Genomic DNA, 19601 nt, shown 5'->3' on the forward strand with positions numbered 1-19601 from the left:
AAAGCAGGTTCAGTAACACCAGCTGAATGATTGTCTCGTGGCTTTTTTGTCACTTTTGATTAGGTAGAAAAATATTGCAAAAACTTTATAATCTCTATTTCAAATCACACTCTGAACTAACAACATTTAAAATTAGCCTTACTGTGCATCAAAAGTTTTTTTCATGCATAGAGCCCAAGGTTACTTATTTTTACCTGACACTTTATTTTATTGACTAAATTTGATTTTCTCCTCAGGCAAAATTTTAAAAGTGTAGCCTTGGGCTTGTGTGGTTAAGAACTACACACACAAACCCCAGTTGGGGGCAGAGTCACTGCAGGTGGGCCAAGCAGAAAAAATAATACATGAAGTGTGAATACGTTCAGGGAAAATAAACAAGAGTTTGCCATTGTGGTAGAATTTAAGTAAAATACAAAGAAAAGAGCTACTGACTGACAGGAAGTCAGAGGCACAAAGCATCTGCACGCACACAGAATGACTCACTTTAACACCGAGTGATCGATTAAAGCCGACAGGATGCTGTAAAGCTCAGATCTTCACTTACCTCTGACATTCAGGCAGGTCCGAATCTTGACTTTGCCCTCGCTGTCTTTTACTGTAAAGCTGCCTTCATCTGTCATCCTGACCGAGTGCAGCACCACACGCTTCTCCGACACGCTGAGGCGTTTCATGTATTCTTCTGCCAACACACCCGTCTGGTCGTACAGCACCACAGGTGGAGGCTCGGTTGTGTACTGCGTCTCTGACTGATTAAGTTGAGACGGACTGGGCCTAAAAATGGTGAAAAATCAGAATAATACAGAACAGATAAAGTAACACAGTGACTGCGATTAAGGATGTTTCCAGAGATGTTAACCGCCCTGTTTCTTCTTCTCTTTATTAATTCATTTCTGGCTTATTTCAACACACAAAAGATGTAACACAGAAGGAGCTGGAGAGCAGCCTCTGTATGTGTTTTATTGTTATTCCTTTGTGTGTTTCTAGTCGTCCCCTCTCTCTGTCATGTGTGTCTTTCTGGTATATTTGGTAACTGTTTTTCTTTGTATGTCTTCTGTGCTTTTACTTAATGTTTCCCTGGATGTTCCCACCTGTTTCCTAATGTGTGATCAGTCCTCTGTGTATACAGCCCTTTGGCCTTTGTCACCCACCCATCTGTTATCTCTAGATTTCTGCTTTGTGTTCCCTTTTTCTAGATTTTATGGCATGTTTGCATTTTTGCATTTGTTTTTGTCTTCTCATCACACTGTTCTTGTTTAAGTCAAAACATTCAAACAATCTGTAAAGAAAATGATTCCAGCTTTGGTACTGATTCACTCTGATGACCATACCTGAACTCCAGGGTGATGGGTCCTTTGATGTTGCTAAGATGGATGTAGTAGGTTTCTCCGTATTTGACAATTTGCTCCAAGGCGCAGTCTGATCATCGACACAGAGAACAAACAGTCAAAGATGAGAAATTTGTCATGTTGTGGCAAAAGTCACCTCAGTGTAAATATTAAACTCTCAGGAGAAATCTCAGTGAGCCCAACCCTCTCATGTCCTCCTTCACTACATCCATGAATGCTCTGTGTCATCTTCCTCTTTTCCTCCTGCCTGGCAGCTCCATCTTTACCATCGTCTGTCCAGCATATCTACTATCTGACCTCGGCACATGTACAAACCATCTCTTGGTTCTCTGACTTTGTCTCCACCTGCTTAACCTGAGCTGTTCCACTGATTTCCATCTGTGCCACCTCCACCTCTGGCTTCTGTCTTTTTGTCAGCTCCAAACAAAACCCAGTAAACACACACATCTCGCTATCATCTTCACTCTTGCTGCTATCCTTTAGTCATAATCACTCCTGACAGTCGTCTTCACCCTTCACTCCACCCTGTCAGCGCTCTCTTCTTCGCCTCTCTTCTGCACTATTGTCAACATGGGTCCTGTATCTTCATGTACGTAAAGCACAGTGTGTATCTTATCAAGCTTATGTCAAGTAAAGTCACTTTTATTTACAAAGCACATTTTTAAAAACACATGAGATGCCCCAAAGCGCTTTTGAGTCATCTAACATGACGTGTTGCGTTTCCTTTTAAGATGGTGACTAATTTGTATTTTCTGGCTTCCTGCAAATAAAACCTGGTCTTCTTTGTGTGTTTGAGTTGAACAATCTTTGCTGTAAGACAGGTGAAATTTAAAAAATCAAGACCGATCATAGAGAACATTTAGAATTTCTTTCACGGTTATACTGCCGGCCTGCACAGAATGTCTCCTTCGCATTTCGTATCTCTTGTGTCCAGCATTTTTCCTGTTTCCAAACCACATTTAAAAAAAATCTAACTTAAAGCACATGAAGAAGACAGAGGGAGGCTTACCCTTGACGATGAGTTTGAAGTGCCTTTCAGTGTTCGGATTGTTGGTGTCCTTGATGATGTACGTGCCCTCGTTCTGCTCCTGCACGTCCTCTAGCACCAGGTAGCCCAAAGTGTTGGAATAGGAAATGTTGTGATTCACCACTTTCCCCGCTGTGATCAGCGGCATGTCGTAGGACTCGCTGGTCGCAGATTTAAAGATGACCTCGCTGCCATTCCCACGTGGGACATCGATGTGGACGTCCTCGCCAAAGAAAGCTGTCCTGTGTTCCGTTTTTACTGGTAGAAGCAATCAAGATGTTTTTATTAGATATGTTGAATTACTCTTTTTGTTAGTTTTTATACTTGGCTTTAACCTAAAAGCACAAACACTCTGTCTTTGTCGTGTATAACATAATAATCCTCAAAGAGCGTTCTCAGGCGTGCATTAACATCCAAACAACCATTTTTACCTTTTGCAGATGCTGGCAGGACTGTGGGAAAACAACAAAAGATTAGTTTAAAATGAGTTTATTTGAATGCGCATTTCTTTTTAGTCTGCTGGATTATACAAAAACCTTTAAATCATTTCCTTTGTTCCAAGTGAAAAACCACACAGCTTCCGCAGAAAGCATTAAAGCATTTGAAATGTAAATGCCGCCAATAATGACAGCTAACAATAGACTGGATGCAAAAACAAAGAGCCAGATTCTTCATTACAGGCGAAATGAAAGGAAATAAGTGGAAATTAACTAGATCACAATGTGTTTTAGCTTCTTTGGTGAGGCTTTCACAGCATCCATGCTAATCACCCAGTTAAAACAAATGTGGTTTTGCAGGAAGTCTGTTTCAACAGTTCATCTATCTAAACTCTCTCCCTGGTGACTGATTATGTTCTTGCTTACCCGTGCAGAACAGGACGCTGAGCACTGCGGCGCCGATTACTTTCATCTTGAACAGTTGATCTGTGCACAAAAGAGAAGAGAAACCCACAGACAATACAAAACAAATTAAAAAAGGCTTTTTATAGCAGGATCGTGGCTCCAGGTTTTTAAAAAAAGCAACATTTCCCATACGGTAATTTTATTTGACAAGATATATTTGTTAGCTTCTGTGTTTAATTTAGAAACACCTCGCTAAGGTAGAAGCATGCCAACTTCAATTTTTGTCCTCAAGTTGAGGAGAAGCACCCAACCCCGCCCACCCCTAAATTCTCTACACCGCTGTGCGGCATTGAGGAGCTTTTCGCAAATTAGCTCGTTAAATATCTAAGAGTAGACTTCCGCCAACACTCTTTGGCAAGAAAACCTATAGTGCTGTTGCAAAGTCAAATATATTATTAAGTCAAGTTTTATAGATAAAGTGTCTTCAAGACAAAAACGTGATGTTGTGCTGCGCGAGCTGAACAGCGGCTCCTCGTGTCTCCTGTGGTGCTGGGAGATAATCGGCTTTCCACTCACGACACAGGATCACAAACTGCAACGGAGGAAGAGGGGAGGAATCAAGAGGAGAAAAAAGATGAAGAGTAAATGAAGACAAAGTAGGAGATATTTAAATGCAAGAGTGCACAGCCACTACTTTGGGATGATGAGCTGGACAGGAGCCAGCTGGCACGAGGGGACTGACCTTTAGCTGCAACTGCACCGGCTTACACTAAGCAGTAGTAGCATAGTTATTAAGGTGGGATAATTAGATGAAAGATTAAGACAGACACGATGAAACAGCTAGAAACAAAAAGGAGTAGAAAGATTAACAACATAAACTGGTTAATGCAAAAATCGAATGAACATTTAGGGATGTAGAGACGATCAAGACGACTTACTGAAGCTTAAACTGAGAATCAGAATGAAGAAGAACTCTGACAGTCGGCTCGCTTCAGCATTTTGCATGAACAACATGAAACCACGGTTTCCATCGTGTCTTGTATCTGTGGTTCAGGGTGGTGGTGGGGATTATAGTTTCTTATCAGCCTTATCAGCCTCCCTGAGTATTGTTTCTGACTATGTCCATCTCTTACAAGCACAGTGTACCCATCTACCAGCCAGAGAATGCACCATGTCACAAAACTGACATGACAACCAGCTCACTGTACTTAAATGGCCTCCACAGTTGCCAGATCTCAATCTTTCCCTTTGCGATGTATTGAAATGGGAGGATCACATCATGGATGTGCGGTCAACAAATCAGGAGCAACTGTGTGATGCTTTCATGCCAACACAGATCAAAATCTCTGAGGAATCTTTCCAGCACCTTGTTGAATGTATGCTACAAATAATACAGGCAGTTGTGAACGTAAAAATGAGTCTAACCTGATACAGGAAGGTGTGACTAATGATGTGGCCACTGAGGTGTATACTCTGATCTCCACATGGACTACTACAAGTATTACTGACCAGTTGAGCAGGCCCCCATTATTGTAAATCAATGCTAAAAAACAGTAGTCAAGTACTCAGAGTAGCTGTCGTTAAAGTAGGCCTGAATGCTCATTTCCAGCACCTTATACTCATTTTTAAAATTCGAGTGGAGTCCAAAAACAAGCAACATCCCTTACATTACTCACAGGTCAACATCATCCTTTATCATCTTATGCTGGTGTAGCTCCTCATTTTATTCACTGTCTAAAACCAGCTGCTTCAGCTTCTTTAATTTTAAGACCAAACTTCATTTAAGCCACCTTTCTTCTAACTAAATGCCCCTCACAGACAAGAGGTAGGAGCTGCACTATGAGCTCCAGCTACACATGCAGTATTCAGGAGAACGTCAAAGAAGCATTACAGGAGTCACTACTTCATGTTCTTCGTGTCTACAGCCGTCTGTGTCCATCTTGTACGCACAACCCTGTTATAAAAGCTAGTAATAATCCTGTCGGGGAACACGACGACATGTGGGTGTAAAAGACTGACATACTGTCGAAGTATTAAATTAAATGCAGATTCACATCAAAGACTTGCATTCATCTACAACACAAATCCACTGTCCTAACACTACACCTGCAATCAGGCTGACACTTGGATGACAATAATCAATCCACCTGCTTCCATCCTTGGCATTGTTTCGACAGCGCCGCTCTAATGGGGCGGCTGACACAACCGACTTCAAAACGCCTGCTCAGCAAAACAAAACACACAAACAGGCGCGGGCTAAATATGTCCGCTTTTAATTTGAAACTTACTCAACCTTCCACATAACTCTGAACAACAAAGACGAAATGAACAGGAATGCCAAATACCTGCTGATAATTCAGTTTTTATTCAAATAAAGTGGTTCTTCCTGCTGATTACAGATTTCAGCCTGCAAAAGGTTATTAAATTTAAAGCAGGTTTCAGAGCTCTGCAGCATATTTGGAAGTATAATTTATTTTCCTGCCTGGATCCAGTTCAGGATGGTGGAAAAGAGGGAATCACGGCATCTTCAGACTGAGAGAACAATAAAATGCCACTGCGTTTCTGCCAGCTCCTTCAGATGAGGGATTAGAGTGCTATTTAAAGAAAGAAAAAAAGAGGTGACAGCCCATACACTTTCCTTCAGCACATCAACACATGTGAGGACATTTCAAAATGACACCCTAGCATTACTGTAGGCAGGAAAACTGTTCCAGAGGCTCTTAGTCCTTTGCAGAAAACACAGTAATCATAGCATATTTTCTAATCGCCGCCCTTTTGAAGCAGATTTAAATCATCTCACTTTAATGTTCTACAGTGGCATTAGTTCATTGCATGTGTGAGTGCTCATGCTGGGCTGCAGCAAAGACATAAATCACAGGTTTGATTCATTGATTGAGAGGAAGCATGCATCTGACGGGAAAATGACAGGCTGCTGCTGATTACATAAATGTACACATCCACTTTAAAAACGTGGAATATCTATTCAGTGAAGTGCGGTGGGAGTAGTGGCTGTGCATGAAACAAAACTCACACCTGACACCGCCGGTTTGGATTTCTTCAAGTGCAGGTATGATGATGCATTTTCCAGAGTTTCTGGTTTTCTAAACATCTCACTCGCTGCGTCAGAGGAAAGTCATAATAAGCTAAGAGGCCTGTTATACAGATGTAATCGTTGTCCTTTGGCTGAGTCTCTCGTGTCCATTTATAGAGGCTGAGTCTAAATGGGGTCATAGCTCTCATGTCTCCTATTATAACTAAAAGGATCAATCAAACTAGACAAGGCATAGCATTTAGTGAAGTGCGTATGACACGTCCAGCAGCCGCCCCGCGGTGAGAGGCTCAGAGGGTACATCTTCCCGGCTGATCTCATCAGTCTGACATCAATCGTGACTGACGGATTTAAGAGCCTTTTCCACCTCATCGCTGCTCTCCCACACAAGACGGAGGGCAACAGCATCATGCCTCCATCCTCCTCCTGTTTCAGTATCAGCTCTCTCATCTCCCACCTTCAATCTGATTCTGGTTTCCTGTTTGTCTTTCTGTACTTCTAATCTTCTCTTCAAACACTTTCCCTTCTTTGTCTTCTCTCTCATTAATTATCCTTCTGATTCCTTTCAAGGTTAGTCTGACTCATAAGCTGTGATGATAGTGCACTAATGTCAAATATCCTCCACCTGTACTGAGACAGCAGTGACAGTTTCTCAATAACATCAGAAGACGTGAAGGTTTGGGGTACCTCGACTCTCAAAAACTGTGTTGTCGCACCAGTGCAAGCACAGGTGGAAATGAGAGGTGGACATAGTGTTGTCCTCCACACTGCATCATATATAACTATATAATAAAAAGTAATATAATCATATGCACTGAAACCTTTAAATATGAATTTGAGACAATAAATCACCTTCATATGCCTCACAGTGTTCCAGAAACCAGTCTGTGATGCTGAGGGTCCACATGCTCAAACCCCAGTGCCCACCGACACAAGTGGTGGGTCCACAGGGGGGCTAAAGCACGTTATCTTTTTTGGACTGTGCCCAAACAGGCCCCATCTACACTGACCTGGTCACTTCTTACAGGCTTGGTTCTGAGAGAGAGAGCCCCAATTTCCCACTTCCAGGTGAGGTTAACCGACTCAGAGAACGCTGTTCTGTTAGGGTTTTCCATCGCTCTTTGTCTGATTCCTCCCCTGAGACCAATTTGCTATAACCCCCTTTCACTGCGGTGAGGTGCTGATTTCTCGGGGGGGTTGATCTATGATCTACTATTCTCCAACTCCTTTACTTTGCAAGAAATTAACTTAAGATGCTATAAAAGATAAAAGTAGCTTCCACAGAAGTGCAGAAAAGCCTTAAAGCTGAATTACTTTTAATGGCCAGCAGGGGGCGACTCATCTAAACTTCCAAAGAAGGCTTCGTAAGAACAGCTCTCTGTTAGCTTGCTCCACAATCTCAGTAGACATTTTCCTGATGACTTCATAGGCTTTCTCGGTGGTTTCAGGTCATACTGAGTGGAACTTGAAGTTTGGGGGTTTTTTTTAGGCTTTGGTCATTATTAGAGGTAAAAGTTGATGTGCACTCCTGACATCCACTTTCAAAACACCAAGATGGGAACAGAGAAAATGCTTAACTGACACTTCCCTTACTAATGAGTGATGGTGGCTGCATGCATCTTTTATACTGACAATGCTGGTAATGCATGTTTATGGAGGTCAGCTGTGATGGTTATAACTCGATGACTTTTCAATTTTCAAGTGCTATTTTTTCCTAGTAGCATTTTCCTATTTCCTACCTGCCACACCTAAGTGGTACCTGGTCCCTTCTGCACCACCTGAAAATGCTGAACATCACTGATGTTCAGAATGCTAATCCAAAGCTTCTCCCTTGTGTCCATTTTCCAGTCAGAGTGATCAGCAGTGGAACTTCAAATCTAAAGATGCTGCACCTTCAAGATTGGCTCCACTCTGTGGACTTGCATGTACTCTCTTCTGCACCTCCACCCCCATCCCCCCTTTAACCCCTCCTTATACAGCTCACAAAGCCAGAAGCAGCAGCTGGTGCAGCCAAGGGTGTGTCACGACCACCACCAGCATGAATGGGACCGGTCCCAATTTGTGGATGTCCAGATAAAATGGAGGGGAGTAAAGGGACAGAGTGAACATGAATGGAGACTCTCTTTGTTTCATTAATTCACAGATGTCAGAGGGGTAACAGTAAACCATCAATTTATGGTTTAAGTAAAGAGTAATCAAATATTGGCACGTCACTTAGAGGAGATTTGTAGCAAAACGAACCCTAATAAGAAGCATTTTTCATAAATATGACGCACAGACCGGTGGCTTGGTTCATGTATTTACCACAAAATAAAAGCAAGGCTTCCCACAGTTCACCACAGCACTTATTCATCCATCCATTTTCTTAATAAAATGTAAATGACTTTTCAGTGACCAATACTTCACCCCTTCAGCGGGAGGCTGTGGTGTGTGCTATAGTGCATTGCATAACGGTTTCTGCCTGGAAAATACCCTGTTTTCAGACGGGTATTTCCCGAACACAGCACACGATAATGCACCACAGCCAGGGGCAGCACGGGATCATACGCTATACAGCATATCGAGCGTTAAACCACTTGGCGATCTGATTATCAGCATGAGTGCAAAGACTCTGCTTTTTCAGTGGCGTCAGCAGAAACACGAATGAATTTACAGAATTAAGCCAAAATTAGGAGAATGGAGGAGGCCACTGTGCGCAGTGGCACCATGCAAACAAACGCAGCGCTTTGATTTCTGCCTGAATGCTGTGGAATTTGCAATTTTCCCGGGAAATTCAGAAAGTTTGCCCCTAATGTAGCGTTAATTGCTTTATTATTGTGTGAAGGAAATCCCTGTAACTGCTGCCGCCGGTGGTTACACGCCCTACATCACCGGTGCGAGCGCTCAACACAAGCAAATAGTGAAAACAGCGAAGAAAAACTGCAGAATTTAACCCACTACCTCCCTGACTGAGCGAAATCACGAGGAAAAAAAGACCAGTCGTTGTAATATGCAATTATAAATGGATGAGGGTAATTACCTTTGTCAAGCCTCAGATCCGAAAATCACTGGACAGGGAGGGGCTCAGGAGTGATGGAAATGTTTTTCCTTCTTTATCTCACCAATCTCGTCCACCCCATCACCCCCCAACTCGACAACTAGAGACTTCAATGAGGCCGATTCGGGAGTGGGCTGAGGACTTTCGGTTGATGTCGGGTTTGTGGACCATTTCATTTCGGCTTTTCTCGGAAAGCTTCGGTAGAAAGCGTCGATTCTGGCTCGGAGCCACAAGAAACCGCTCTGCAGTTTAACCTCAGGCCACCATCACACATGCACGATTTCTCCAGCCTGTTGTTCAAAATTACCATCGAAAACAATTTTATGTTTATGTTTATATTTTTTTTTGCATTGTCGTTTTTCGTACATTTACATAATTATTATTTTATAGTATTTATTTCTAACAGCATGTGCTCGATCTTATTTTTTTCAGTTACATTAAAGCGCTTTGTTCCTTTGCAATCAACAAGATTTACATAAAAACACAGACATATTTAACCCATGAAGTGGAAGACAACTACAAATCAAAAATGAAGAAAGCCAATTACAGGAAGTGACAGACACACCTTTTAAAATCAATATTAAGTGGCATGTGAATGGTCTCCTGTTAATCACAAGCGCAATGTGATTAACACGCTGCAAAAAACAGAAAACCCCTTAAGCTGTATAAAACATGCAGAAGCTTTTGCAGTGTCATTAAAACGCATTTTGCTGAGTCGGTAAAAAGATTTGCATTATGTTCTAATGAAGACATTGGGCAGCTTCGTACTGTTAACTGTCACAGTGCACACATAGAGCTCCAGTGCTGCAATAATAAAAGTTCCTCTGTTGTGTATTAATGCAAATATTCAGCATTTGCATTAATATGCTGCATATCTACAGTAAATTCAACTGATATCCTAAAGATCTACAGATAACATGATGCTAATGTGCATTGCAAAGGCAGAAAATTATTAACCAATGGATGTAGGGCAGACAAAAATAGAAAGCAGATTGGCATATTAGTTATTAATATAAGAGAGCTGGTCCAAATCAGATCAAGTTTCTCAGTTTAAGCTGGCATCCTGTAATAAAGTCTGATCATGTATTCACAGAGAGTAATGTCAGTATGAGGTGCAAAGACCCAATTTCCAGTTTTTATTGAGCTGTAATTTAAGGGGCTGGCAAGTTACCATAGCAACTTCTGTGTATAGTTATCTCTTTTTAGTCTAAAATCACAAAAATATTGAAAATAACTCCCTGCAGACGTGTAGCCAAATAACAACAAGTTGTTAGACTGTGCTTCTGTGTTTCATCAGATTAATTTATTTCATACATGTGTGATCAACAGCTAAAGCATACATGAGGTGGGAGTAACTTAATATGCATCTTTACTTCCCATTCTAAGCCATCACCCAGCTGGGTGAGCTCTGCTTTAAAACAGCCTTTTAAAAAACAGCTGTTCTCTTTTTGTTTGTGTTTGCTACTAAATAGTAGAATAAATTCATCGATGTAATTTGGAGGTATACTAGACCTCTGTATACCAGGCCACAGGTGCTCATCAGTCATGGTTGTTTGTAGGTGTTTTTTATTCATTTTAGTGTGGAACAACTGTTTACAAGCAGCAGTGCTTAATGTTACTGCACCAGCATCTTTACACAAGCAGAAAAGTAGTAAAAGCAGTACTGGAACAGCTCTTGTCATTGTGCCAGAGAACGATTGACAGCACTCTTCTCCAATAAGTTTGGGCAGTTTTTAGACTCTGTTTTTTTATTGCATTTTACTAGATTGAACACATTTGTTGTCAGTTTCTAAAAATAATTGTTTTACAATTTTTATATTTTAATTTTATTAAAAAAAATATTAACTGAGCCACTTTGACTCATCACATTTCATTTATGTGAGAAAAAGACTTTACTTTATTGAAACATTTGCATAGTCTAATGCACTGTACTATTCTACTTTTTTATTTATTTATTTGTCTTAGAATGGATGCAAAAATCTGGACTGACCCAGAGGGTCATTTCTGTTTTACACTGTTAGCAATAAATCAACAAGAGATCTATGTTGGATGTAAATTAGTGCGGTCTTTCATCTTCCCGGCTTACTGAGGAGGTGCTGACCAAGATCCCGATTTCCTGACTTGTACTTCTCTGTTGATGCTGTCCAAGGTCCTGATTTATGCCAGCTCCCAGCGTCACTGCCTTCGACTGAATCACAGCCTCGACCTGCCGGAGGCGCAGGCCCTGTAGAAGTGCTATTTATCTGCCTATTTGTGGAGTCTGGACATTATTATACTTGAATTAGTTGTCCAGACTTGACGTGCATACGTGCTGAAGATGTTTAGATGCTCATTCATCACCAGGGAGCCTCTGATGGGCCTCAGATTTGCTCTGCAGCAGCACAGCGACCCCAAACACACAGAGGAGTTATAATGAAAATCTTCAAAGAGCAACGAGCACTGCAGCAGATGGTAACCTCCTCCCCCCACAGAGTGAAAGGGATCACTCCTGCTAATTTTCATTGAGTCAGTTGTGTTTGTGCTTATTGATCTATGTATTTACTGATGTATCATGTATACAGTATAGGTACCCAGATTTAAGATGTACATTAGCAGAAAACAGGATCAACTTTAACCCTGTTTGACTATGCTTTGGTTATTTGTATTAAATCCCATGTTTCTTACCTGTGTAGCTGTTATGGCCTCCTCTGTCCTGCTCTTACTTTTTTCTTCCCTGTTCTCTGGAACTCTCTGGCAGACACACTCTCACCAGGAGTGGGTGAGAGTGGGCCAGACTTTCTGATTGGTGTAAGGTGAAAGGAAAAACAGGAGTTTAAGTATAGATGGGAGATCTTTAAACCTGGCCCTGCTCCTCCTGTTCAAGCCACAGTATCTTCTGGTTTGCTAATTTGTTACTTCTGCCCTGCACTTCATTACATTCTCCAATTTCTCCTTTCACCTTAAACCAATCAGAAAGTTTGGCTGGCTCACTCTCACCCACTCCTGTTGGATTGTTCTCTGATTTCCAGTTTCCCAGTTACACCATGAGGAAACGAGGAAAGACTGAGAGACTATGTGGTTTCTGCTATGTCCCTCAAACTGGGAAACACGTCTCAAATCTTCTGGAAACCACCTTCTGCCCAAAATTTAAAGTCTACCCTTGTCTAAGTAGCAAATGCTCTCAGACCTGCTTGTTTAAAACTGATCAGCTCTCACCCCCCACTATCCTATCCACTCACAGTTCCTGCTTATTTCATATTAACTAATAAATAAAGCTAAAAATTTCTGAAAGCATCCCCACTTTGATACCTAAAACCTCGCTGTATAATAAAATAGCCATCTGTTAAACACAATGAGTTACTATAGCAAACGTATGATATTTATGTTTTAGCTTGTTGGGAAGACGACTTTAAGTTATCATGGAAACCAGATTAAAATCTTTCATAATTTCCTTACATGTTATAAACTCAATACTAACTTAATCTTAAAGAAATACCGAGATAAATAAAAAATGAGATTAAAAACACTTTTCAGCTCAAGAAATCTAACTTTGCTTTGATGGGAAAATATGTTTTGGATGTTTGCTTCTGCCTGCAGCTCTCACTCGGTTTATTGCTGTTATAATATTGTACCGACTTCCTGAAAGCTGACACTGAAAGCTGTTTACAAGCAGACTAAAAGCTGATCATTAATAATGACTGACACGGCAGGCGATTTTTTTCCTATAAATGTGTTTTTATTTCTCCCAAATGTTTCACAGTCAACAGGATACCAAATGAAACAGTTTCAAACGAGCTTCAAAATAAAAAAAAGTACAAACAACATGAAGCACAGAGGAAACACAAAGAAAACATGGCTGAAGTTCACGTGCACACTGTAGTGGCTCAGTGTGAAAAGATTTAGGAGAATGAAAAATTAAATTAATATGTTAAAGGATGAAATATAAAACTGCAAAGCAGCTGGGGGGTTTGTCTTTCAAAATAAAAGCACCTGGCCATTTTATTTTTAAAACATGTTTCAGGAAATGTTAAGGTTAGACTTCAGATCTTCAGATGTTGGCCTGAATAGTGAGGTTATAATAATAGTGAGGGAAGTTTTCAACTTTTATCCACAACGTTAACTCTTCAAAGACGCTGATCTTTCCTGTCACTCTGACTTTTTTAACACTCAGATTTATGTTTCTTTGCTTGAATTTAAATACTTTTTTTTATTGGAAAATGTCCCGTTGAGTCTCAGAAACGTATTCTTTAGTTCTAACTTTGTTCAAGTCTTTTCAAACAGTACAGCAGACGGTTAATCCAACAACAGGCGACATGCTTTTAACACAGAGGAGCTGAGGGCTCTATTAGCCTGAGATGTGGTATGAAAGGAAAACAGAGCAGTTGTTATGTGCAGTGCGCTTCTCCTCTAACATTGGTTGATAATAAATATATATCTAAAAATGAATTTGTTTCTTGGAAATCCACTGAATGGGACTTTTGTTGTGGCTAATCACTTCAAGGGATCTGTACTTACTAGTATAATGGACACTGAGCATGTGCAGTGTGTTTCTCCTCAAAACGTTGGCTGGCGTCTGAGAAAAATCCTGCTGCTGCTGCTATGAACGCTCTGCCAATGTATATATCACAGGAAAGCAAATCATTTTCTTTGACGTTTTACTGAATGTGACTTTTGTTGTGGTTAACCACTTCCAAGAATCTGTATTTACTAGAAGATAACAGATGTTCCCGTCTTTGACATTAACTTTCAATCTTGTGCTTTCATTTAAAAAAAAAGAAAAAGAAAAGATTAATGGCCTGATTATAACTGATGGCTCCCTTCAGTCTAGTAAGACCAGAATGCCTCTTCCCCACAAAAGCTAATGACAGCACGACGCTGTAGAAAAACAACTCTCTGAGTTCACAGAGGCTGGAGAGACATTTACACAAAGGTGCAAAATCTGATGTCCAGAAAAGAAAAAATATATTCTGCAAGCGTAAGACTGACTCACACAGGACTCTTTATCTCATGCAGTCTTAAAAAGGTTGCGACAAAAGCGTCAAAAATGAGAGATTATCCAGCTAATTAAGCATATCTGCCTCAGAAGAAGAAATACTGATAACGTTTTCTCACCTGCTGCCCAAAATCACATTTATCACTGAGAGTTGATCTTGAAAGCTGAGACAAAACGGTAAATAACACTGATAAAAGGCATTAACACTGATAACAGAATGATTTATTATTACTTAGACTGACTACGAGGTTACACACCTGAAACTATCTCAACACTCAATGTGATAACCTTGATTACGCCGACATGATTTTCAAATTTTGTTCAACAAACTCAATGAAAAGACCAAAACCAACAATCAGCTGATGCCAAACATGAAGAGGCCGCCCAGTGCGACTGTACAGCTCAGTTATTTGTTTTGAATCAGGCGTCACAGATACACTTTCCACCTCTTCTGCACAAAATCAGCAAAGAAGTCCGAAGATGATTTTTTTCACTGAGGCTGAAAGTGTGTTTTTGATCGCAGGTCAAACACTAAGCTTGTTTGATTGAATGTAGGAGCAGGGTTTGGTTTGACCTCAGTGTAACAGCAGCTGAATCCTTCACAGTAAAGAAAATCCTTGTATGTAATGAAATAAAAAGTGTTAGAAGTGCGTCTGTTTAGAGTTAAAAACAAAGATTTTGGGAGACTAGTTTTGATCAAACCAGCTTACGTGGCGTCACACGAAACAGTAAACCATGGCACATTAATTTGGTCATGACATCATCTTTCCTTCTGTCTACATTCTCCGCTCTTCTTCTGTCCTATTAACCGATTCAGACCTCCACCCTCCTCTGACCTTCCTCATCTGCTCTCCTACATTCCTTCATTTCACATCATTTTTTAAATTTTTTTTTCTATGTTTTTGTTTGTTTTTGATTATTAACTTTTCCCTCCTTTTATCATTTTTTCTTGCTTTCACTTAGGCATCTTCCTCCACCTCCTCCTCAAACTCCCCCTCCTCCTCGGCGGTGGCGTCCTGGTACTGCTGGTACTCTGACACCAGGTCGTTCATGTTGCTCTCTGCCTCGGTGAACTCCATCTCATCCATGCCCTCGCCGGTGTACCAGTGGAGGAAGGCCTTGCGGCGGAACATGGCCGTGAACTGCTCGGAGATGCGCTTGAACAGCTCCTGAATGGCCGTGCTGTTGCCGATGAAGGTCACGGCCATCTTGAGGCCTCGCGGCGGGATGTCGCAGACGGCCGTCTTGACATTGTTGGGGATCCACTCCACAAAGTAGCTGCTGTTCTTGTTTTGGACGTTCAGCATCTGCTCATCCACCTCCTTCATGGACATGCGCCCACGGAACACGGCGGCCACCGTCAGGTAGCGTCCGTGGCGAGGGTCGCAAGCTGCCATCATGTTTTTGGCGTCGAACACCTGCTGGGTGAGCTCCGGCACGGTGAGGGCGCGGTACTGCTGGCTCCCCCGGCTGGTGAGAGGGGCGAAGCCGGGCATGAAGAAATGGAGACGAGGGAAGGGCACCATGTTGACGGCCAGCTTCCTCAGATCGGCGTTCAGCTGCCCGGGGAAACGCAGACAGGTGGTCACGCCGCTCATGGTGGCCGAAACCAGGTGGTTCAGGTCGCCGTAGGTGGGCGTAGTGAGCTTGAGGGTGCGGAAGCAAATGTCATAAAGAGCTTCGTTGTCAATGCAGTAGGTCTCATCGGTGTTTTCTACCAGCTGGTGAACGGACAGCGTGGCGTTGTAGGGCTCCACCACCGTGTCTGATACCTGAAGACAGAGCGAGAGGAAACGTCGATACTCATGGCTGATGCAGAAATAGCATAAACATTTATTATAAACAAACAGGTGATTTATTGTGCAGTAGATTTATTTCCCATAGTTCAAAGTGCTGAACACAGATATATGCGCACTGATATATGCCAACCTGTCACTCATACTCAGCTTTATCTTCATTTCTGACCGTTGTTGGGACATAATTTACAAAAAGGACATTATATTATTTTCAATATGACTTAAAACTAGCAACTGAAAACACAAAGTCATCAAGAAAGTGTTTACTGAGGTGCTGAGGTCTTACAGACTTTGCCTCGTGCTGACTATTAGAGCGAACACAGATTTACGGCTTCACTTTTCTGATCTTTTATTGTGCAGCCTATGCTCAGACTTCCAAAACTACCATAAGTAAGCACTGAAAGGTCATTTTTAAAAAGTGCATCCTGTGGGGCAATGCTCTACCTTAGGGGAGGGCACCACACTGAAGGTGTTCATGATGCGGTCGGGGTACTCCTCTCTGATCTTGCTGATGAGCAGGGTTCCCATGCCGGAGCCGGTGCCTCCTCCCAGAGAGTGCGTGAGCTGGAAACCCTGCAGGCACTCGCAGCTCTCGGCCTCTTTCCTCACCACGTCCAGGACTGAATCCACCAGCTCGGCCCCCTCCGTGTAGTGACCTTTAGCCCAGTTGTTTCCTGCCCCACTTTGACCTGGGAAACAAAAGTGAAGCTGATTATACTGTTTCAGTTTTTAGTCAAACTGTTTAAGAAAACATTTTTCCCAGTGTTTGCGAAAGGAAAGAGCAACAAAGGAAAGTGAGCCTGGCTTTGAAGCATCGTACTGAGTCAGAATCAGTCAGCTCAGGTCCCAGAGGGTTTCATGCTGGGATTTTATGGCAGGAGTGAGCTTGTTTGTGCCATGTAGGACAGTCTGTTGAGCTAAATTTGACCGATGGACTCGATGTGACTTTAGCCACAAAATAGAGCAGCACAGATACTCATCAGGAGTCCAAACCCTGACAGCTCCAGACCATCTGATAATTTTTAACTTTATAGCTGTTTTCACACATGCACCACAGGCTTGAACTTTTCTAGAGATGACCTGAAAGAGGCGCATGTGATAATGCAAATGTCCAGTGCTGTCCAGTCAAACATGAGCTGGTTTTTAACCACCCAGCTCCCCACTCTACATGTCCAAGTGACTGTTGATCGCGATGATGTGCCCATAGAGCAGCTACCTGCCCAGTTAGTGAGTGGGAGTCAAATGTGCTCCCTCCTGCCCACTCTATCCAGGCAGCTCCTTCACTTTAATAACACAGTCAGTGATGTGAGTGCATGTGGAGCAGACCAGTACCTGCTGCGTGCTACATGTGAGGAAAAAAACAGTGGAAAATCTGACCTGATTCTCCTGAAAATGACCAAAGTTCATGTGTAAACAGTTCATGTGTTCAGCGAGTGCAGCCCATCCTGTTCAGTAGGTGGTGTTCTTACCAAAGACAAAGTTGTCGGGTCTGAAGATTTGCCCAAAGGGTCCAGAACGGACTGAGTCCATGGTTCCTGGCTCCAGGTCAACTAGGATGGCCCTGGGCACGTACTTCCCACCTGCATATATTAAAATAGACACAAAGAGAGATGAAATAAAAGATTAACAAAAGGATCTTAACCTGTAGGAGCTGTAAGTGTAAAAAGAAAGAAAGCTGAACGATGATTGTAGTATCTCGTGTAGCCACTAGATGGAGACATTTACTGCAAAGTTACAGGATGTCTAGACTCAACACACTGAGGCTAAACTGCATATTTAACAGACCATTTACTCCTGTGAGCTTTCAGCGAAGCTTATCCAGCTCATTTTCATTCATTTAAAATAAAATGCCCATTTTATTTAGTTTCTTAGCTCCTGAGTCAGCCTGTGATTTTTCAGCTTTACTTTGGGCTGCTTTAGGCTGTCGGGTTAAATTAGGTTTATGCAACAACTGAAGGCAGACGTGTCAAACTCGTTTTAGTTCACGGGCCGCAAACAGTCGAGTTTGATCTCAAGAGGGTGGACAAGTTAAACCTCTGCATAACAAGTTATATTTACAACAAACAGCCCTCAGAGGTTTTCGAGGTTCAAGAGATTTATTGTTGTTCAGAAAGGAGACAAGAAGCACAAGAGGGAATAAAACTATGTTATGAGGTCCTGTTGAGACAGCACTACAGCAAGCAAACAACTAACAACAATCTAAACTAGGAAAACAAAAAACAAGCAAGGATGTGAAAAACTAATTTAATTTAATTAAGGTGATGTCGGCTTGTTCGTCTCTTTTACTTTAGTTAGTAGTAGAAACATTAATAAAACCCTTTAATTTAACAGTTTTGCTTCCTTGTCTCCTTTTTCAACCTGGACACCTGTTGTTACTTTTTAGGACCTTTTTATGAAAGCGTAACATGTTCAATATAATTTTTAAACCAAAGTAAAAGGCACACGTTAAGTTTTCAGAACCAAACACAAACAGTATTTTATGTTTTTATGTTTTGAACAAGTCGTCTGGTTCCAGAAATACTTGGTAGTAGTAAGCCAATGCTGGCATCACCACGCCATGAAAATGTATGCTACTGAAACTAAATGAGTAATTACTGACTCCACTGCAATGTTTAAAGCCATCCAGAGCAGTGGGATGAAGCCTTTGGCAGGCTCCTTCTGGCTCCTGGGCTACATTTGAGGCTCTGACTGGGAATAATTAAGGCTGACATAGTCCACTATCACTGTGTCAAACAGAGTTTGGTACAAATGTTTTTCAGGATAAACGACCTTTGTTTAATGCATGCTTGTTTAATGTTTCTGGCATTTTAAGGCAACATGCCCCCCTAATAAATGTCATCATGAGAACAGGTGAAGATAACACATCCTCACCTGTAACAATGTGAAACCAGCGAACAAACAATTAGTGCTTCATTGCTTTATTTTTATCTGCATCTTCTGCTTCTCTGCTGCAGTGAGCCGGTGTCTCCACAGGGAGGAGATGTCTTCTTTCATTTGATCAAACACAGACCTCGCTGTAGTCGGGATGAACTCACCTGTGGCTTCATTGTAGTACACGCTGATCCTGTCCAGCTGCAGGTCGCTGTCTCCGTGGTAGGTGCCCGTCGGGTCGATGCCGTGCTCGTCGCTGATCACCTCCCAGAACTAAATAAAGGTGGACAAGCTGTTACTGCAAGAACTAATACAGAAAGCATCCACATGTCAGTGTTTTATACATTTAATGAGCTTAATGACATGAAGCAAGCATAATACTAAGCACTTTTTTTACCCCTGTGCCATCCATGTGCCATCATAGCTAAAATGCTAACAGAGTACTCAGTAAGGTTTTTCATGCAAAGTTAGGAAACATCTCACAAAGAGGTGTCTTTGTGCTGTTATTTAGGACATAACTGCAAACAAATTTAGAAGAAAAACAAGAGTCTTCTGACCTCTGTGCTTCCCAAAGACTCGCTGACATATGATCACAGTTAGCATTCACAAGATCACCTAAAAACAGCGGCGTGTTCTGTAAGACCGCAGGAAGGATTTCCTG

At 41.8% G+C, this 19601-nt stretch overlaps 2 protein-coding genes across 4 annotated transcripts in view; both read right to left on the reverse strand.

Annotated features, from left to right (window-relative positions):
• LOC102212390 (uncharacterized) overlaps positions 1 to 9477 on the reverse strand; it is a 25539-nt gene extending 16062 nt beyond the window's left edge. For both annotated transcript variants that reach the window (XM_005749354.1, XM_013914972.1), the window contains exons 1-6: positions 9284 to 9477; positions 3237 to 3296; positions 2805 to 2825; positions 2356 to 2631; positions 1329 to 1416; positions 545 to 771 (exon numbers count right to left, since the gene is read on the reverse strand). In XM_005749354.1, coding sequence (XP_005749411.1) covers positions 545 to 771; positions 1329 to 1416; positions 2356 to 2631; positions 2805 to 2825; positions 3237 to 3282 — 658 coding nt within the window. In that variant the 5' untranslated portion in view covers positions 3283 to 3296; positions 9284 to 9477. The remainder of the gene's footprint in view (positions 1 to 544; positions 772 to 1328; positions 1417 to 2355; positions 2632 to 2804; positions 2826 to 3236; positions 3297 to 9283) is intronic.
• Positions 9478 to 15226: 5749 nt separating this feature from the next.
• The window catches only part of LOC102212681 (tubulin beta chain), an 8899-nt gene continuing 4524 nt past the window's right edge, over positions 15227 to 19601 (reverse strand). The window contains exons 1-4 of one of the 2 annotated variants that reach the window (XM_005749356.2): positions 19105 to 19217; positions 17539 to 17649; positions 16514 to 16758; positions 15227 to 16045 (exon numbers count right to left, since the gene is read on the reverse strand). In XM_005749356.2, the coding sequence (XP_005749413.1) occupies positions 15233 to 16045; positions 16514 to 16758; positions 17539 to 17599 (1119 nt within the window). In that variant the 5' untranslated portion in view covers positions 17600 to 17649; positions 19105 to 19217 and the 3' untranslated portion in view covers positions 15227 to 15232. Of the gene's footprint in view, positions 16046 to 16513; positions 16759 to 17538; positions 17650 to 19104; positions 19218 to 19601 lie in introns of those variants that run through there. The other variant, XM_013914976.1, reaches the window with a different exon arrangement.

Source organism: Pundamilia nyererei, unplaced genomic scaffold (genome assembly GCF_000239375.1).
Source record: "Pundamilia nyererei isolate P.nyererei 1_Seehausen unplaced genomic scaffold, PunNye1.0 scaffold00242, whole genome shotgun sequence".
In the NCBI taxonomy this organism is placed as follows: domain Eukaryota; kingdom Metazoa; phylum Chordata; class Actinopteri; order Cichliformes; family Cichlidae; genus Pundamilia; species Pundamilia nyererei.